This window comes from Chlorocebus sabaeus, chromosome 25 (genome assembly GCF_047675955.1).
Source record: "Chlorocebus sabaeus isolate Y175 chromosome 25, mChlSab1.0.hap1, whole genome shotgun sequence".
NCBI classification, from domain to species: Eukaryota; Metazoa; Chordata; class Mammalia; order Primates; family Cercopithecidae; genus Chlorocebus; species Chlorocebus sabaeus.
The window spans coordinates 24,354,241-24,369,256 of NC_132928.1; the positions used below are offsets into that span (position 1 = coordinate 24,354,241).

A 15,016-nucleotide genomic window follows, 5' to 3' on the forward strand; every position below is an offset into this window, starting at 1 on the left:
TGCGGTGGCTCATGCCTGTAATCCCAGCACTTTGGGAGGCCGAGGTGGGCAGATCACGAGGTCAGGAGTTCGAGACTAGCTTGGCCAACATAGTGAAACCCCATCTCTACTAAAAATACAAACAATTAGCTGGGCATGGTGGTGGGCACCTGTAATCCCAGCTACTCGGGAGGCTGAGGCAGGATAATCGCTTGAACCCAGGAGGCGGAGGTTGCAGTGAGCCAAGATTGTGCTACTGCACTCCAGCCCAGGCAATACTGCAAGACGCTGTCTCAATAAATAAATAAATAAATAAATAAATAAATAAAAATAATAAACTCCCTTCTTTCCCAGTCTATCTGCATCTTGTTATTGGACTGTGAGAACAGCCAGACCCCATTCTTCCTGGAACACTAGAGCACAGCAGGTCCCTCAGGCCCTTGCTTTCTGTCCTAGACCCTCCAGAAGACCTCAGGCAAGATGTAGACTGAGAAGCAGATGGATCAGGTGGATACAGAAGGGAGGAGGCCATCTGTAAACCAGGAGGTAGGCCCACACCAGACACAGAATCTATCAACACCATGATCCTGGACTTCCAGACTCCAGAACTGTGAGAGAGAATTTCTGTTGTTTAAGTCAGCCACTATATGGTATTGTGTTGTGGCAGCAGAGCTGACTTAAGACCCCTTTCCCCACGGTCTGGATCCCCACATACCCTTCTTGGTGCAGATGACGTGGCAGCACTTGGGAGGCATGCCAGCCAGAGGGTGCTGCCCTTGGGCTGTCTCCACTTCACCTAGGGGGTCAAGGATCTGAGGATCTGCCCAGGAAAGGGAGAAAGGGTAAGAATGAGAACCAGTCAGCCCGGGGTTCTAAACTGAGATATCTGAGCCACCCTCCTACACTCATCAACAGCCCTTTACTCTCACTGACCCTAAATACCAACTCCCCTTTTGCCTAAGAGACCTGAGGGAGGGGCGCTTACCCTCACAATCTGCAGTCTAAGCTCTGTGTTCCCTGGGATAGGCTCATCAGTCTGTAGGGTGGGAGAGGCCTTTTATAGGATAGAAGCTGGAATAAATGGCTGGATTGGGGTTTCAGAAGGGTCATCTCTGACCTCAGTAGGATGTAAAACTGTGGTCCACAGGACCTCATATCCCAGTCTTTGTTGTTGTTTCAAGACTCAATATGTTAATGAGTTGAATTACAAAGCTAATACACTTGTAGTAATTTAACAATAGAGAAATGTCTAAAGTTGGCCAGGTGCAGTGGCTCATGCCTGTAATCCCAGCACTTTGGGAGGCCAAGGCAAGTGGATCACCTGAGGTCAGGAGTTCGAGACCAGCCTGGACAACATGGTGAAACCCCTCTCTACTAAAAATACAAAAATTAGCTGGGTGAGGGGGCTCATGCCTATAATCCCAGCTACTCAGGAGGTTGAGGCAGGAGAATTGCTTGAACCCAGGAGGAGGAGGTTGCAGTGAGCCGAGATCGTGTCACTGCACTCCAGCCTGGGCAACAGAGTGAGACTCTGTCTCAAAAATAATAATAATAATAGCAGAACTAAAAAGTTATTGTGCCTCCCATATTGCCCCTTGAGGAACAAGCTGTCAGGAATGTCTCCCAGCTGGACGGGGTGTTGGATGCTGATAGCTCACAGCCAAGTTCCTCTCCACAAATTGCCTTCAGCAAGCAAGAGTTGGCTCTCACAAGGTGTTGCCTCCTTGGCAAAACCAGTCTGCGTTCAATGGCTGGTCATTCACGGGTACAATGGCCTGGCCCTCTGACCTTCATTTGGTATGACTCGGAAGGACCATTTCTCCTCTGGTGCTTATTGTGGACTTGTCTGAGGCCTCTGCTGTGGGGCAAGTGGGGCACTTGTGTGGTGTGCAAAATTTAAGGGGGCACTCCAAAACTCAGTATTTTGAAAAGTCAGAATTAATGCCAAAAAGAGGCCATGATGAAAAAAATAAGATAAAAGTTTAAAATAAAGATAGGACCTGTCTGCATTTCATTTTCCTCTGCCTTCCCCGATCAGCTTTTGATCCATTTTGATTAATTGGATTGGTGAGCTGAACTCAGTGTGCAAATTTGGATTGCAATTAATATAAGCTAACACATGGCTTTGAATATGCTAGGTATTTTGTCTTTATCACTTATAAAATGTACAGTGAGTTAGTTTCAAAGTTGTGTACTCTTTTTAGATAATAACATAAAGTAATAAAAAAAGCCTAAGATGAGAATTATAGTTCATAAATTGTTCCTGTGGTTGTTTATTGATCAACAATTATTTATCGAGCATGTACAGTGTGCCAAGCACTAATCTAGACACTTGGAAACAAAACAGAGTAGGCTGCTTGCCTTCAAGAAGCTTATGTTCAAAGAATTGATTAGGCATTCCCTTAAGATATTAATGAACTGGAGAGAAGTTCACTATATTCCCATTTTCCTTTCTTTTCTAGCTAATTGCTTTTGTTTCCTAGCTCCAGAAAGTTTAGTGTATCCTGGTGCTTAAAGACAAATTAAGGCCAGGCACAGTGGCTCATCCCTGTAATGCTAGCACTCTGGAAGGCTGAGGTGGGCAGATTGCTTGAGTCCAGGAGTTTGAGACTAGCCTAGGCAGCATGGTGAAACCCTGTCTGTAAAAAAGATACAAAAATTAGCCAGGCATGGTGGCACATGCCTGTAGTCTCAGCTACTTGGAAGGCTGAGGTGGGATGATCACCAGAGCCCAGGAGGTAGAGGCTGTAGTGAGCCATGATTGCACCACTGCACTCCAGCCTGGGTGACAGAGTAAGACACTGTCTCAGAAAAAAAAAAAAAAAAGGATAAATTAAGTGCTTAATAAAGTGCTTCTGAGAATTTTCTTTATTTTCCCCCTGACACAGGCCTTTTATCTTCTATCAAAGTGTAAGATTGTCCGTGTATAAGAATGACTGCAAAATCCTCTACAAATAAAAGTATACCCCATGAGTACACACATGAGATCCCTTTTTCAGTTCTATTGTTCATACAGGCACAAGCAAGAAAAATTTGAGAGGTAAGAGTCTCATGATAGTACAATCTCGAGCCATGATCTTGAGAAAAAGCTGTCCACATCTGGGATGCCATCTGCTTCTGGAAAGAAACTTCCCTGTTTAGCTTTACCTTAAGGTTTCCAATCGGTATACAGTTCCAAGAGTCTGGAGGGGGCCCTTCTGAGTTGTGAGATTATGAGACCAAGGTTCAGGATCTCAAAGTTTTGCTGCATTGTTGGTGCCAAGGGCAGTTTTTCTGTGATGTTGCCCTCAGAAGACCCAATCGATCTCCAGGTTCTAGACTGTGAAATGTTTGCTTGTCCTCAGTCAGTGGACCATGAAAGTTTTTTTTTTTTTTTTTTTTTTTTTAAACGGAGTCTCGCTCTGTCGCCCAGGCTGGAGCTCAGTGGCCAGATCTTAGCTCACTGCAAGCTCCGCCTCCCGGGTTTACGCCATTCTCCTGCCTCAGCCTCCCGAGTAGCTGGGACTACAGGCGCCCGCCACCTCGCCTGGCTAGTTTTTTGTATTTTTTAGTAGAGACGAGGTTTCACCATGTTAGCCAGGATGGTCTCCATCTCCTGACCTCGTGATCCGCCCGTCTTGGCCTCCCAAAGTGCTGGGATTACAGGCTTGAGCCACCGCACCCGGCCCATGAAAGTTTTTTTTAACCTGGTGAAAATACACTTTGACATAATGCATTAAAACCTTGTAGCATTTAGTCATATCAGTATTTAGTAGCAGAAGATACATGACATTCTATTATTAGGTGCATAGGCCTTTCCAGTGACTATTTATTTCATAAGGGGTCAACTTCCATCTTCTACTGGAAGTGGATCTGATTGTCATCAATCTATAATACCTTTGATGAAGGCAATCTAGTCAATTCAGTTAGCTTTGCCTAATGTTATTGTATCTGTAATCCTTTTTAAAAAACTGGCCGGCCTCGGTGGCTCACGCCTGTAATCCCAACACTTTGGGAGGCCAAGGCGGGAGGATCGCCTGAGGTCAGGAGTTTGAGACCAGCCTGGCCAACATAGTGAAACCCCATCTCTACTAAAAATACAAATATTAGCCGGGCATGGTGGCAGGTGCCTGTAATCCCAGCAACTCAGGAAGCTGAGGCAGGAGAATCGCTTGCATCTGGGAGGCGGAGGTTGCAGTGAGCCGAGATCACGCCATTGCACTCCAACCTGGGCAACAGAGGGACATTCTATCTCAAAAAAAACCACAAAAAAACAAAAAACTGTTTTATGACCGGATGCGGTGGCTCACGCCTATAATCCCAACACTTTGGGAGGCCGAGGAGGGTGGATCACCTGAGGTCTGGAGTTCAAGGCCAGCCTGGCCAACATAATGAAACACCATCTCTACTAAAAATACAAAATTAGCTGGGTCCGTGGTGGCACATGCCTGTAATCCCAGCTACTGGAGAGGCTGAGGCAGGAGAATCACTTGGATCTGGGAGGCAGAGGTTGCAGTGAGTCAAGACTGTACCATTACACTCCAGCCTGGGCAACAAGAGCAAAACTCTGTCTGATAAATAAATAAGTAAATAAATAAATAGGCCGGGCACGGTGAGTCATGCCTGTAATTCCAGCACTTTGGTAGGCCAAGGTGGGCGCATCACCTGAGGTCAGGAGTTCAAGACCAGCCTGGCCAACATGGTGAAACCCCGTCTCTACTAAAAATAGAAAAAATTAGCTGGGCGTGGTGGCAGGCGCCTGTAATCCCAGCTACTAGGGAGGCTGAGGCAGTAGAATTGCTTGAACCCAGGAGGTGGGAGACAGAGGTTGCAGTGAACCGAGACTGTGCCATTGCACTCCAGCCTGGGCAACCAGAGTGAAACTCCGTCTCAAAAAAAATTAAAATAAAAAAAAAACAGGCCGGGCGCGGTGGCTCAAGCCTGTAATCCCAGCACTTTGGGAGGCCGAGACGGGCGGATCACGAGGTCAGGAGATCGAGACCATCCTGGCGAACACGGTGAAACCCTGTCTCTACTAAAAAATACAAAAAACTAGCCGGGCGAGGTGGCGGGCGCCTGTAGTCCCAGCTACTCGGGAGGCTGAGGCAGGAGAATGGCGTGAACCCGGGAGGCGGAGCTTGCAGTGAGCTGAGATCCGGCCACTGCACTCCAGCCCGGGCGACAGAGCGAGACTCCGTCTCAAAAAAAAAAAAAAAAAGAAAAAAAAAAATAAATAAATAAAACTGTTCTTACAACTTGTCCAATGAAATAAGTATTAGTACTTCTATCACTACAACCAGAAAACATGTACTGAAAATGAAAATTGAATAAAATTCCTCTATAAAGGTTTAAATGACCTATCAGGTAGCAGAAATGTACTTGAAGTTGTATTCATCTTCCCAGAATTATGGGTTTAACAACCAAACATTGGTCATAAACTATTTTAGCAATTTAGAACAGTCATCACACACACCCACTCACACACACACATACACACACATTTAATTTGGAACATTTTATCTCTTCGTGATGAATCATGGAAAGCTTAATAATGGAGGCTTTAAGGCCTCAGGAAGGGCCAGGCAGCCATCAGGGTTCTCCATGAGTCTGTGCCTAATATTGGACTTTTATTTTAATATCAGCTTTGTTTCTCTAATTTAGGTGCATAGTATGGTTTATTAGATGGGTTAGCATAGGTAATTTGAGTTGGACCATGGAATTTATTCAAATTGCACATCTTAACAATTTCCACACTGGCTGATTTAGTATGACAATTTGGCAAAGTATTTTCTTGGTATTCAATTATTTATATATTTGAGACGGGGTCTCACTCTGTTGCCTAGGCTGAAGTGCAGTGGTGCAGTCTCAGCTCACTGCAACCTCCCCCTCCCAGGCTTAAGCAATCCTTCCACTTCAGCCTCCCAAGTAGCTGGGACTACAGACACACACCACTATGTCCTGCTAATTTTTGTATTTTTTGTAGAGACAGAGTTTCCTTATGTTGCCTAGGCAGGCCTCAAACTCTTGGGCTCAAGGGATCCACCTACCTTGGCCTCCCAAAGTGCTGGGATTTACAGGACAAGGCACTGCCCCAGCCTTCAATTAATTCTTGTCCTGTTTGGGTTAGCAGTTTTATAAACCAGTCATTCCTTTTATTAGAGTTCTGAGAATTCTTACCTAGTCCAAATGATATGATCCTAAAGTTATGAGAAATCTGTTTTTTGTTTTTTGTTTTTTTTTTTTGAGACAGAGTCTCGCTCTGTTGCCCAGGCTGGAGTGCAATGGTATGATCTCAGCTCACTGCAACCTCCGCCTCCCAGATTCAAGCGATCCTCTTGTCTCAGCCCCCCAATAGCTGGGATTACAGGCACATGCCACCATGCCCAGCTAATTTTTGTACTTTTAGTAGAGATGGGGTTTCATCATGTGGGCTAGGTTGGTCTCAAACTCCTAACCTCAAGCGATCCACCCGCCTTAGCCTCCCAAAGTGCCGGGATTACAGACATGAGCCACCGCACCTGGCCAGAACTGAAGACACAACACTCTAGGATTTTGCTTGCGGAGTTTTCAGAAACTGCATCAGAATTAAGCAATTAACCATGGAAACAACTTAAAATGGGCATAAAGGCATAATAGCTGGGCGCGGTGGCTCACATCTGTAATCCTAGCACTTTGGGAGGCCAAGGCGGGTGATGAAAGGTCAGGCATGGTGACTCACCACCTGCAATAGCAGCACTTTGCAGGGCTGATGTGGGCAGATAGCTTGAGCCCAGGGGTTCGAGTCCAGCCTGGGCAACATGGCGAATCCCCGTCTTTACAAAAAATACAAAAATTAGCTGGGCATGTTGGTACCTGCCTATAGTCCAAGCTACTTGGGGGGACTGAGGTGAGAAAATCACTTGAGCCTGGAGGTTGAGCTGCAGTGAGCTGTGATTATGCCACTGCACTCCAGCCTGGATGACAGAGTGAGACTCTGTCTCAAAAAAAAAAAGAAAAAGAAAAAGAAAAAAAAAGAAAGTTCAAACAGGACTGAGGGGTAGAAAGGAAAAAAGAGGTAAGTGTTAGGAAAAAGGTGTATTGAAAATCCCTCAGCGGGCCAGGCGCTGAGTTGAGATTGCACCATTGCACTCCAGCCTGGGTGACAAGAGCAAGACTCCCTCTCAAAAAAAAAAAAAAAGAAAGAAAAGAAAAAGAAAATTCCTCAGGGTTTTTCTAACACTATTTTTATCTTCATTTTATTTATTTATTTATTTATTTATTTATTTATTTATTTATTTATTTATTTATTTTGAGATGAAGTCTTGCTGTCACCCAGGCTGGAGTGCAATGGCATGATCTTGGCTCAACGAAACCTCTACCTCCCAGGTTCAAGTGATTCTCCTGCCTCAGCTTCCCTAGTAGCTGGGATTACAGGCATGCGCCACCATGCCTGGCTAATTTTTGTATTTTTAGTAGAGACGGGGTTTCACCATGTTGGTCAGGCTGGTCTAGAACTCCTAACCTCGTGATACACCTGGCCTCCACCTCCCAAAGTGCTGAGATTACAGGCGTGAGCCACCGCACCTGGCCTATTTTTAACAGCTTTAATTTTAACTTCATCAGCTATATTAGCATCCAATCTATAAAAATTATTACATTGGAATCAGGCGTGGTAGTGTAATCCCTGCGTTTTGGGAGGCTGAGGCAGGAGGATCACTTGCGCCCAGGAATTTAAGGTTACAGTAGTGAGCTATGGTTTCTTCATTGCATTCCAGCCTGGGCAGCGGAGTGAGACCATATCTCTAAATATATAGATATGATTACTTTGGATTTGAGAGTCAGAGAATTTAGAGGAAACTAGGCTGTTGTTTTCACATAATATTTTTCTTTGTTGCTTTTGCCTTTATGCAAAGTTTTCCTTTATCTTTGGAGAGTAGAAAAACTGTGGATTTTTTTGTGTTTTTTTCGGTTTTTTTTTTTGAGACGGAGTCTCACTCTGTTACCCAGGCTGGAGTGCAATGGTGCGATGTTGGCTCACCGAAACCTCCCCCTCCCGGGTTCAAACGATTCTCCTGCCTCAGTCTCCTGAGTAGCTGAGCCACCACGCCCAACTAATTTTGTATTTTTAGTAGAGACAGGGTTTCTCCATGTTGATCAGGCTGGTCTCGAACTCCTGACCTCAGGTGATCCGCCCGCCTCGGCCTCCCAAAGTGCTGGGATTACAGGCGTGAGCCACCGCGCCCGGCTGCAAGAGGCATACTTTATAAAGGTCCAAGGATAATGGAAATAGAAGACATTAATGTAACATGTTCTTGGGAACTAATTCGATACACAAAGTATTTTATCTTTGACTTGTTTCTGGACCTCTGCTTCATTCTGCAACCTGCAGTCAATTACCATGGTGTCCATCTATTATTAGGAGCCTTAAATAGCTCCTTAATTCACACTTATTCTCTTCAATCGATGTGTCAGACTGTGGGGGCCACTTAATTCCCATTCCAAATTCTTGGGAAAGGAATTTAATTGGGTTGAGCTTAGGTCAGGAGCTTACTGAAAGAGCAATCAACTGGGGCCCGGGGACAGGGTGCACTGTGTGAATGAGGCTTCTTTTTCTGCAAATTTGTCAAGCAGAGGCGGACTGGACTAGCTATATAATTTTGCAGGGCCCTGTGCAAAAATGAAAATGCTGGGCTCCCTAATTCAAAAGTTTCATTATTGTTTCCAAAAGTTTGCAATTGCAGACAATACGGCAATTAATAACCTTGTGTATGTGTACTTTTTCACTGTCGGAGACCTAGCCCGAGTACTATTTTCTGTAGCGAGCCTTTGACGTTCTTTGCTTTTTCTGATGAGCCACAGCATTTATAGTAGGAATTTATTCACATAAAATGTGCTCCTTCGCTAGATACCAGTAACTGGCCTTCTCTAATTGCTTTGGGTATCTCGTTGGAGTTCTGTATGATTGAGCTCCGGGAAACTCAGTCCACCCCTCATTCCAATTCTTTTTCACAGCGTCCCAGTTAACACTGGGTAAACGGTAAAATCTTAGTAAGGTTTTTATTATCCTAACATAAACAGGCCTAACATATGTTGTCGTACCTTTCTGTAGGATTAATGGCATATCTTTACAAATGAGAAATACTTTTCACGAGACTGAAACAGCCTGCAACGCCGCCTACATTCAGGGTAAGTACGCGCGTTGGTGAGGTCAGAGACGCTAGACACCTGAGCACTAGGGGACGACCTTCCCTGCTTTCCTGCATTAGTAGGACTTGCCCGGAACCTTTCCTGCGAAATCTGAGGTAGCCCGCCCGGACAACTCCGCTGAACACAACAGGCCAAGAACTAGTAGGTTAACTGTATGCCTGGAATTTCTAGCTCATCTACATGTTCCCGGAGCAAATAGCCTTAAATTCTCTCGCTATTTAAAGTCTCTAGTGACGATAACTTTGTTCTACCTCAGCAAAGATCATAATTAATTGTTTCCGAGGAAGTTTATGCTTGATTTTGGTCAGGCATATATTTGGGCAGCCCACCTGAAACGAACAAGGAAGGCGGGGGAAGAAAGCGGAAGCCGCGGGGCCTTCTAAGTCCGAAAGTCTCCGGAGCTTGCGCCAGGCTCTTCGCGGCGTCCACCCCTTAGACGCAAGTTGCTGAAGCCGGCCGGGGAGAAGGCGTTGTTGCCGGAGCTGAGACCGGGCGGTCACAGTCCGCAGGGATGAACCTCGAGTTGCTGGGTGAGAAGGGCTGTGGTTGCGTTATAGAGAAGCGTTGAGTACTGGAAAGGAGGGAACCCAGGCGGGAGGGGAGTCAGGCTGCAACCTTAGGGACACTGGTCTGCTATGGATCATTGGGCACACCTGATGTGGAGCACAGCAGGAGGAGGAAGCGCACCTTCTGCCCGAGTAGATTGCATTGCCCCTCCCGAGGCCACTTTCGTATCAATTATGGAGCGGTGGGGACAGACAGTTTGTGACTTAGGTTTGATTATAAGGATCACAGGTGTTGAAGTAGCCCAGAGCAGCCAGGACCAGAGTTGTTGGAGATGGAATTTGAAGAAGTGAGGCTTGGGATGAAGCTTTGAAGACTTGTCAGGGAATTGGGTTCCTGGACAGGTTAATCTTTTTGTAGAAACGAGATGTCCAAGGAGGGGACTTGGAGATCTTCTGGTAGAAGCCTCTCATTGAACGGATGAATAAAGGCTCAGAGGGTAATGGCTAGGCACTAAGCAAGTAAATGGCATAGTTGGCACTAGAATCCAATTATCCTAACTTTCTGTTTAAGGTCCTTTACTAGGGACGGTGTGTAAAACACTGAAGTGTGAAATATGGAGGAAGTTGTCTTTTGTCATCCTCACTTTGAGTCATTTCCTCCTTACCTCCTAGCCAGATTATTTAAAAACTGTAGGTCCTTTCTCCTGGACTTTCATTAGGTGACGTTTAGCATGGTATCCTAGGGGTAACTGAGGTTTTCAAGGACTTCTGCCCGACTTGCTGTTCCTAATGGTTAGGTTTCTCTTTAAAGAAAATCAGAAGATGTGTTGTCAAAAGGGCTACAAAGATACATAAAAAATGGTCTTTGCCCTTAAAGAGCTTTTCATTAAGCAGGGAGTTTAAGGTGATTATGTAAAATAGCCGTAAGATATTGCAGAATGTAGGCAGGCCTGAAAGAGTCATTACCAGTTGCTAAGAATGTTTGGAACAGAGAGTGAATGTCTTTGGGGCAAGGGAAGAAGTCAACCAGGAAAAACAAACCCCCAAAACCTGTGGAGGAGTTGGAGTTTTAAGTTTTTTGTTGTTGTTGTTTTTAAGACAGTCTCGCGCTGTCGCCCAGGCTGGAGGGCAGTGGCATAGTCTTGGCTCACTGCAACCTCCATCTCCTGGGTTCAAGTGATTCTCATGCTTCAGCCTCCTGAGTAGCTGGTACTACAGGTGCGCACTGCCACGCCTGGCTAATTTTTGTATTTTTAGTAGCAATGGGGTTTCACTGCATTGGCCAGCTGGTCTCAAACTCCTGGCCCCAAGCAATCCATCCACCTCAGCCTCCCAAAGTGTCCCGCCTTAAGTGGATTTTTAAGGTTGGTAAAATATCAACAGGCTGAAGTAGGAAGATATGGGAGGGATGAATTTTCCTGCTTGGCCAGGTTGTGGATAAAGAGAATGCCAAGGGATGGGATTGGTGCCATCTATTTTGTGTTGGTTCTCGAATGCCCAGCTGAAAAGTTTGGGGTTTTTAGGGAAGGTAGGGTAGATCTATTGAAGGGTTTTGACTTAGTAACTCAGTCAGAGCTGTGAGTCTGTAAGGTTTGTCTGACAGCGATGTGGAGTTCAGTTTTGGAAGAGTGTAAAAACCAGTTTGGAGGGGTAGATTACATGAGTGATAAGGAAGGCCTGAGCTAGGAAATAGAAAAGACATTGAGGAGGTAGGGATGACAAATAGATTGCATGTAGTGGTGATGAGTAAGAGAGTTACGTGAAAAATGGTGAGAGCAAATAATGATGCTATTGATAAAGTGTAAGGACATTGGAAAAAGACAGCTTTGGAGATGCTGAATGTGGTCTAGGGGTCAGGAGACAGGTTTGGATTTATGGGAGAGATTTGTAATCTTACAGATGGGCTCATTGAAACCTTGTGATCGAGGCATGATTAAGGGAAAAAGTGGAGGGGGAGAAAAGAAAATTGCCAAGCACACAATCTGTAGTTAGGGGTTAAGAGGAGGAATAAAGGAAGATAATAAGTTAGCTAACAGTTATAAAGTACTTTCTCTGAGCTAGGCAGATTTTCAAGTGCCTTCCATGTATTAATCTATGTAGAGGAAGAAGAGAGTACAGATTGGTGTGGTGTCTTCATGGAAGCCAATCAGAGCAGCTGAGTCTGAGGGCTTAGAATGGGTTGCTCTGATTAGTCCTTTGGCAGCTTGGAACAGAAGCCAGATTACAATGGTTTTAGAATGGTGTGGGAGACAAGGGCAAAAGGTTGACCCTTATTTTTAAAAACTTAAGGATGGAAGAAAGGTGATGACACTAGCACTTTGAAAGAGTAGCAGGGACTTGCAAAAAGGCTTTTCTTGAATGATACAGAAGATTCATTAGGATAAAACTTAGGAAGGAATATTTATTTTTATTTATCTTTTGAGACAGAGTCTTGCTCTGTTGCCCAGGCTGGCGTGCAGTGGCACAATCGACTGACCGCAACTTGCACTTCCCAGGTTCAACCGATTCTCCTGCCTCAGCCCTCCTGAGTAGCTGGGATTACAGGCACCTAATGCCACACTTGGCTATATTTTTTGTAGTTTTAGTAGAGACTGGGTTTCACTATGTTGACCAGGCTGGTCAGGAACTCCTGACCTCAAGTGATTTGCCCACCTTGGCCTTCGAAAGTGGTGGGATTACAGGTGTGAGCCCCCGTGCCCAGCCAGGAAGGAATATTTAGCATTGGAAGGTTAGACGAATTAAAGAAGCCTGGGTCCAGAAGATAACAATCTCTGAAAATGACTGTATTTAAAAGTGAGAAAGTTAATGACTACAGATGAAAGGAACAGAAGTAATGTGATTGTGGAAGCATATTGAAGGACATCTGACCAGATGAAGGAAATGAATGACAATGTATTTTTTTTTTTTTTTTTTTTTTTTTTGAGACGGAGTCTCGCTCTGTCGCCCAGGCTGGAGTGCAGTGGCCAGATCTCAGCTCACTGCAAGCTCCGCCTCCCAGGTTTACGCCATTCTCCTGCCTCAGCCTCCCGAGTAGCTGGGATTACAGGCGCCCGCCACCTCTCCCGGCTAGTTTTTTGTATTTTTTAGTAGAGACGGGGTTTCACCGTGTTAGCCAGGATGATCTCGATCTCCTGACCTCGTGATCCGCCTGTCTCGGCCTCCCAAAGTGCTAGGATTACAGGCTTGAGCCACCGCGCCCGGCCGACAATGTATTTTTAATGTGGTTACTCAAGTGGCTCATAGGTAGACACTAGTTTTACTTCTGCAACCACTTTTTGAGCCCCTGCTGTGTGCACTGGAGATACAGTTAAATAAGATCATTTGTCAAACTTATTTTTACCACAAATCACAGTAAGAAATATATATTCTATCACAGTTCACTTTATGTACATACACACACACGTGTAACTAAATTTCTTAGGATTATACTTAATCCTTGTTATGTTCAGTATCCTCTGATATTTTCTTTTCTTTTTTTTTCCCCCTCTTTAGACGGAGTCTTGCTTCTGTCGCCCAGGCTGGAGTGCAATGGCATGATCTTGGCTCACTGCAACGTCCGCCTCCTGGGTTCAAGCAATTCTCCTGCCTCAGCCTCTCAAGTAGCTGGGATTGCAGGCATGTGCCACCATGCCCGGCTAATTTTTTTTATTTGTGTTTTTAGTAGAGACGGAGTTTCACCATGTTGCCTCAGCTGGTCTCGAACTCCTGACCTCGTGATCTGCCCGCCTTGGCCTCCCAAAGTGCTGGGATTACAGGCGTGAGCCACTGCACCTGGCTGATATTTTCTAATCTATTGAAACACTTGTTCCAACTCACTAAATTAATGTATCCATTTATGGTGGGTTGCCTCCTACTGTTTGAAAAACATTGAAACATTGAAATAAGATACCAGTTTTGCCCTGGTAAATAGAGCTAAGAGGAAAGACAAACAAGTAACTGTGTATCATATAGAACCACAATAAATGAATGAGCTGTGGGAATCCAGCTAAAAGCAATTACAAGCAGTTGAGGCCAGGTGCCGTGACTCACGCCTGTAATTCCAGCACTTTGGGAAGCCAAAGCAGGTGGATCACCTGAGGTCAGGAGTTCAAGACCAGCCTGTCCAAGATAGTGAAACCCTGTCATCCACCCGAGGTCAGGAGTTCAAGACCAGCCTGTCCAAGATAGTGAAACCCTGTCTCTACTAAAAATACAAAAATTAGCCGTGCATGGCAGCCCGTGCCTGTAATCCCAGCTACTCAGGAGGCTGAGGCAGGAGAATCACTTGAACCTGCGAGACAGAGGTTGAGGGGAGCCGACATCATTGCATTACAATGTGGGGGACAAGAGCGAACTCTGTCTCAAATAAATACATATATGGATATATATATGGATATCTATATGGATATATATATATATGGATATATATACACACACATACAGAAAAAAGTCTCCCCATCCCAAATTTTAAGTGGGGTTTATCCTTTTATACCTTTTTCTTTGCTCATATAAACACATTTACACATAAATTTGTTTATTTTATTTTTTTTTTTTGAGACAAGAGTTTCCCTCTTGTCGTCCAGGCTGGAATGCAATGGTACGATCTCAGCTCAATGCAACCTCTGCCTCCCAGGTCCAAGAGGTTCCCCTGCCTCAGCCTCCCGAGTAGCTGGGATTACAGGCATGTGCCACCACGCCTGGCTAGTTTTGTATTTTTAGTAGAGACAGGGTTTCTCCATGTTGGTCTGACTGGTTTTGAACTCATGACCTCAGGTGATCCACCCGCCTCGGCCTCCGAAAGTGCTGGGATTACAAGTGTGAACCACCACATGGGCTTTTTACACATAAATTTGTAAGGACTAGGCCGGGCGTGGTGGCTCACGCCGGTAATCCTAGCACTTTGGGAGGCTGAGGCAGGTGGATACCTTGAGGTCAGAAGTTTGAGACCAGCCTGGCCAACATGGCCAAACCACATCTCTACTAAAAATACAAAATTAGCTAGCTGGGCATGGTGCCATGTGCCTGTAATCCCAGCTGCTGCTCGGGAGGCTGGGGCGGGAGAAGCGCTTGAACCTGGGAAGCAGCTGTTGTGGTGAGCTCCACTCACTGGGAGCTCCACTCCCAGCCTGAGTGACAGAGCGAGACTCTGTCTCAAAAAAACAAAAAAAACCAAGCTAGTCAAGAAAAAAAAAACAAACAAAAATACCCCCCACAAAACTGAAAGAAATAAAGAGAATTTCATGTTTAATCAACTACTATTTGCTGTCGCAACCTAAATGCTGTTATTAGGAAGGGGTGTGATCGCTGCTTTTAGTAAAGGTTTCAAGGTTTCAAAGAGTAATTGTGATAAATTGACTGATATGAATTGACTCTTGCCCTTCCTTGCT

The 15,016-nt window shown here is 45.1% G+C and overlaps 1 protein-coding gene across 4 annotated transcripts in view; it reads left to right on the forward strand.

Moving 5' to 3' along the window:
* The first annotated feature begins 9,503 nt into the window (after positions 1 to 9,503).
* The window catches only part of RBBP5 (RB binding protein 5, histone lysine methyltransferase complex subunit), a 35,470-nt gene continuing 29,957 nt past the window's right edge, over positions 9,504 to 15,016 (forward strand). For all 4 annotated transcript variants that reach the window (XM_007988761.3, XM_007988762.3, XM_007988763.3 and 1 more), the window contains exon 1: positions 9,504 to 9,674. In XM_007988761.3, coding sequence (XP_007986952.1) covers positions 9,656 to 9,674 — 19 coding nt within the window. In that variant the 5' untranslated portion in view covers positions 9,504 to 9,655. The remainder of the gene's footprint in view (positions 9,675 to 15,016) is intronic.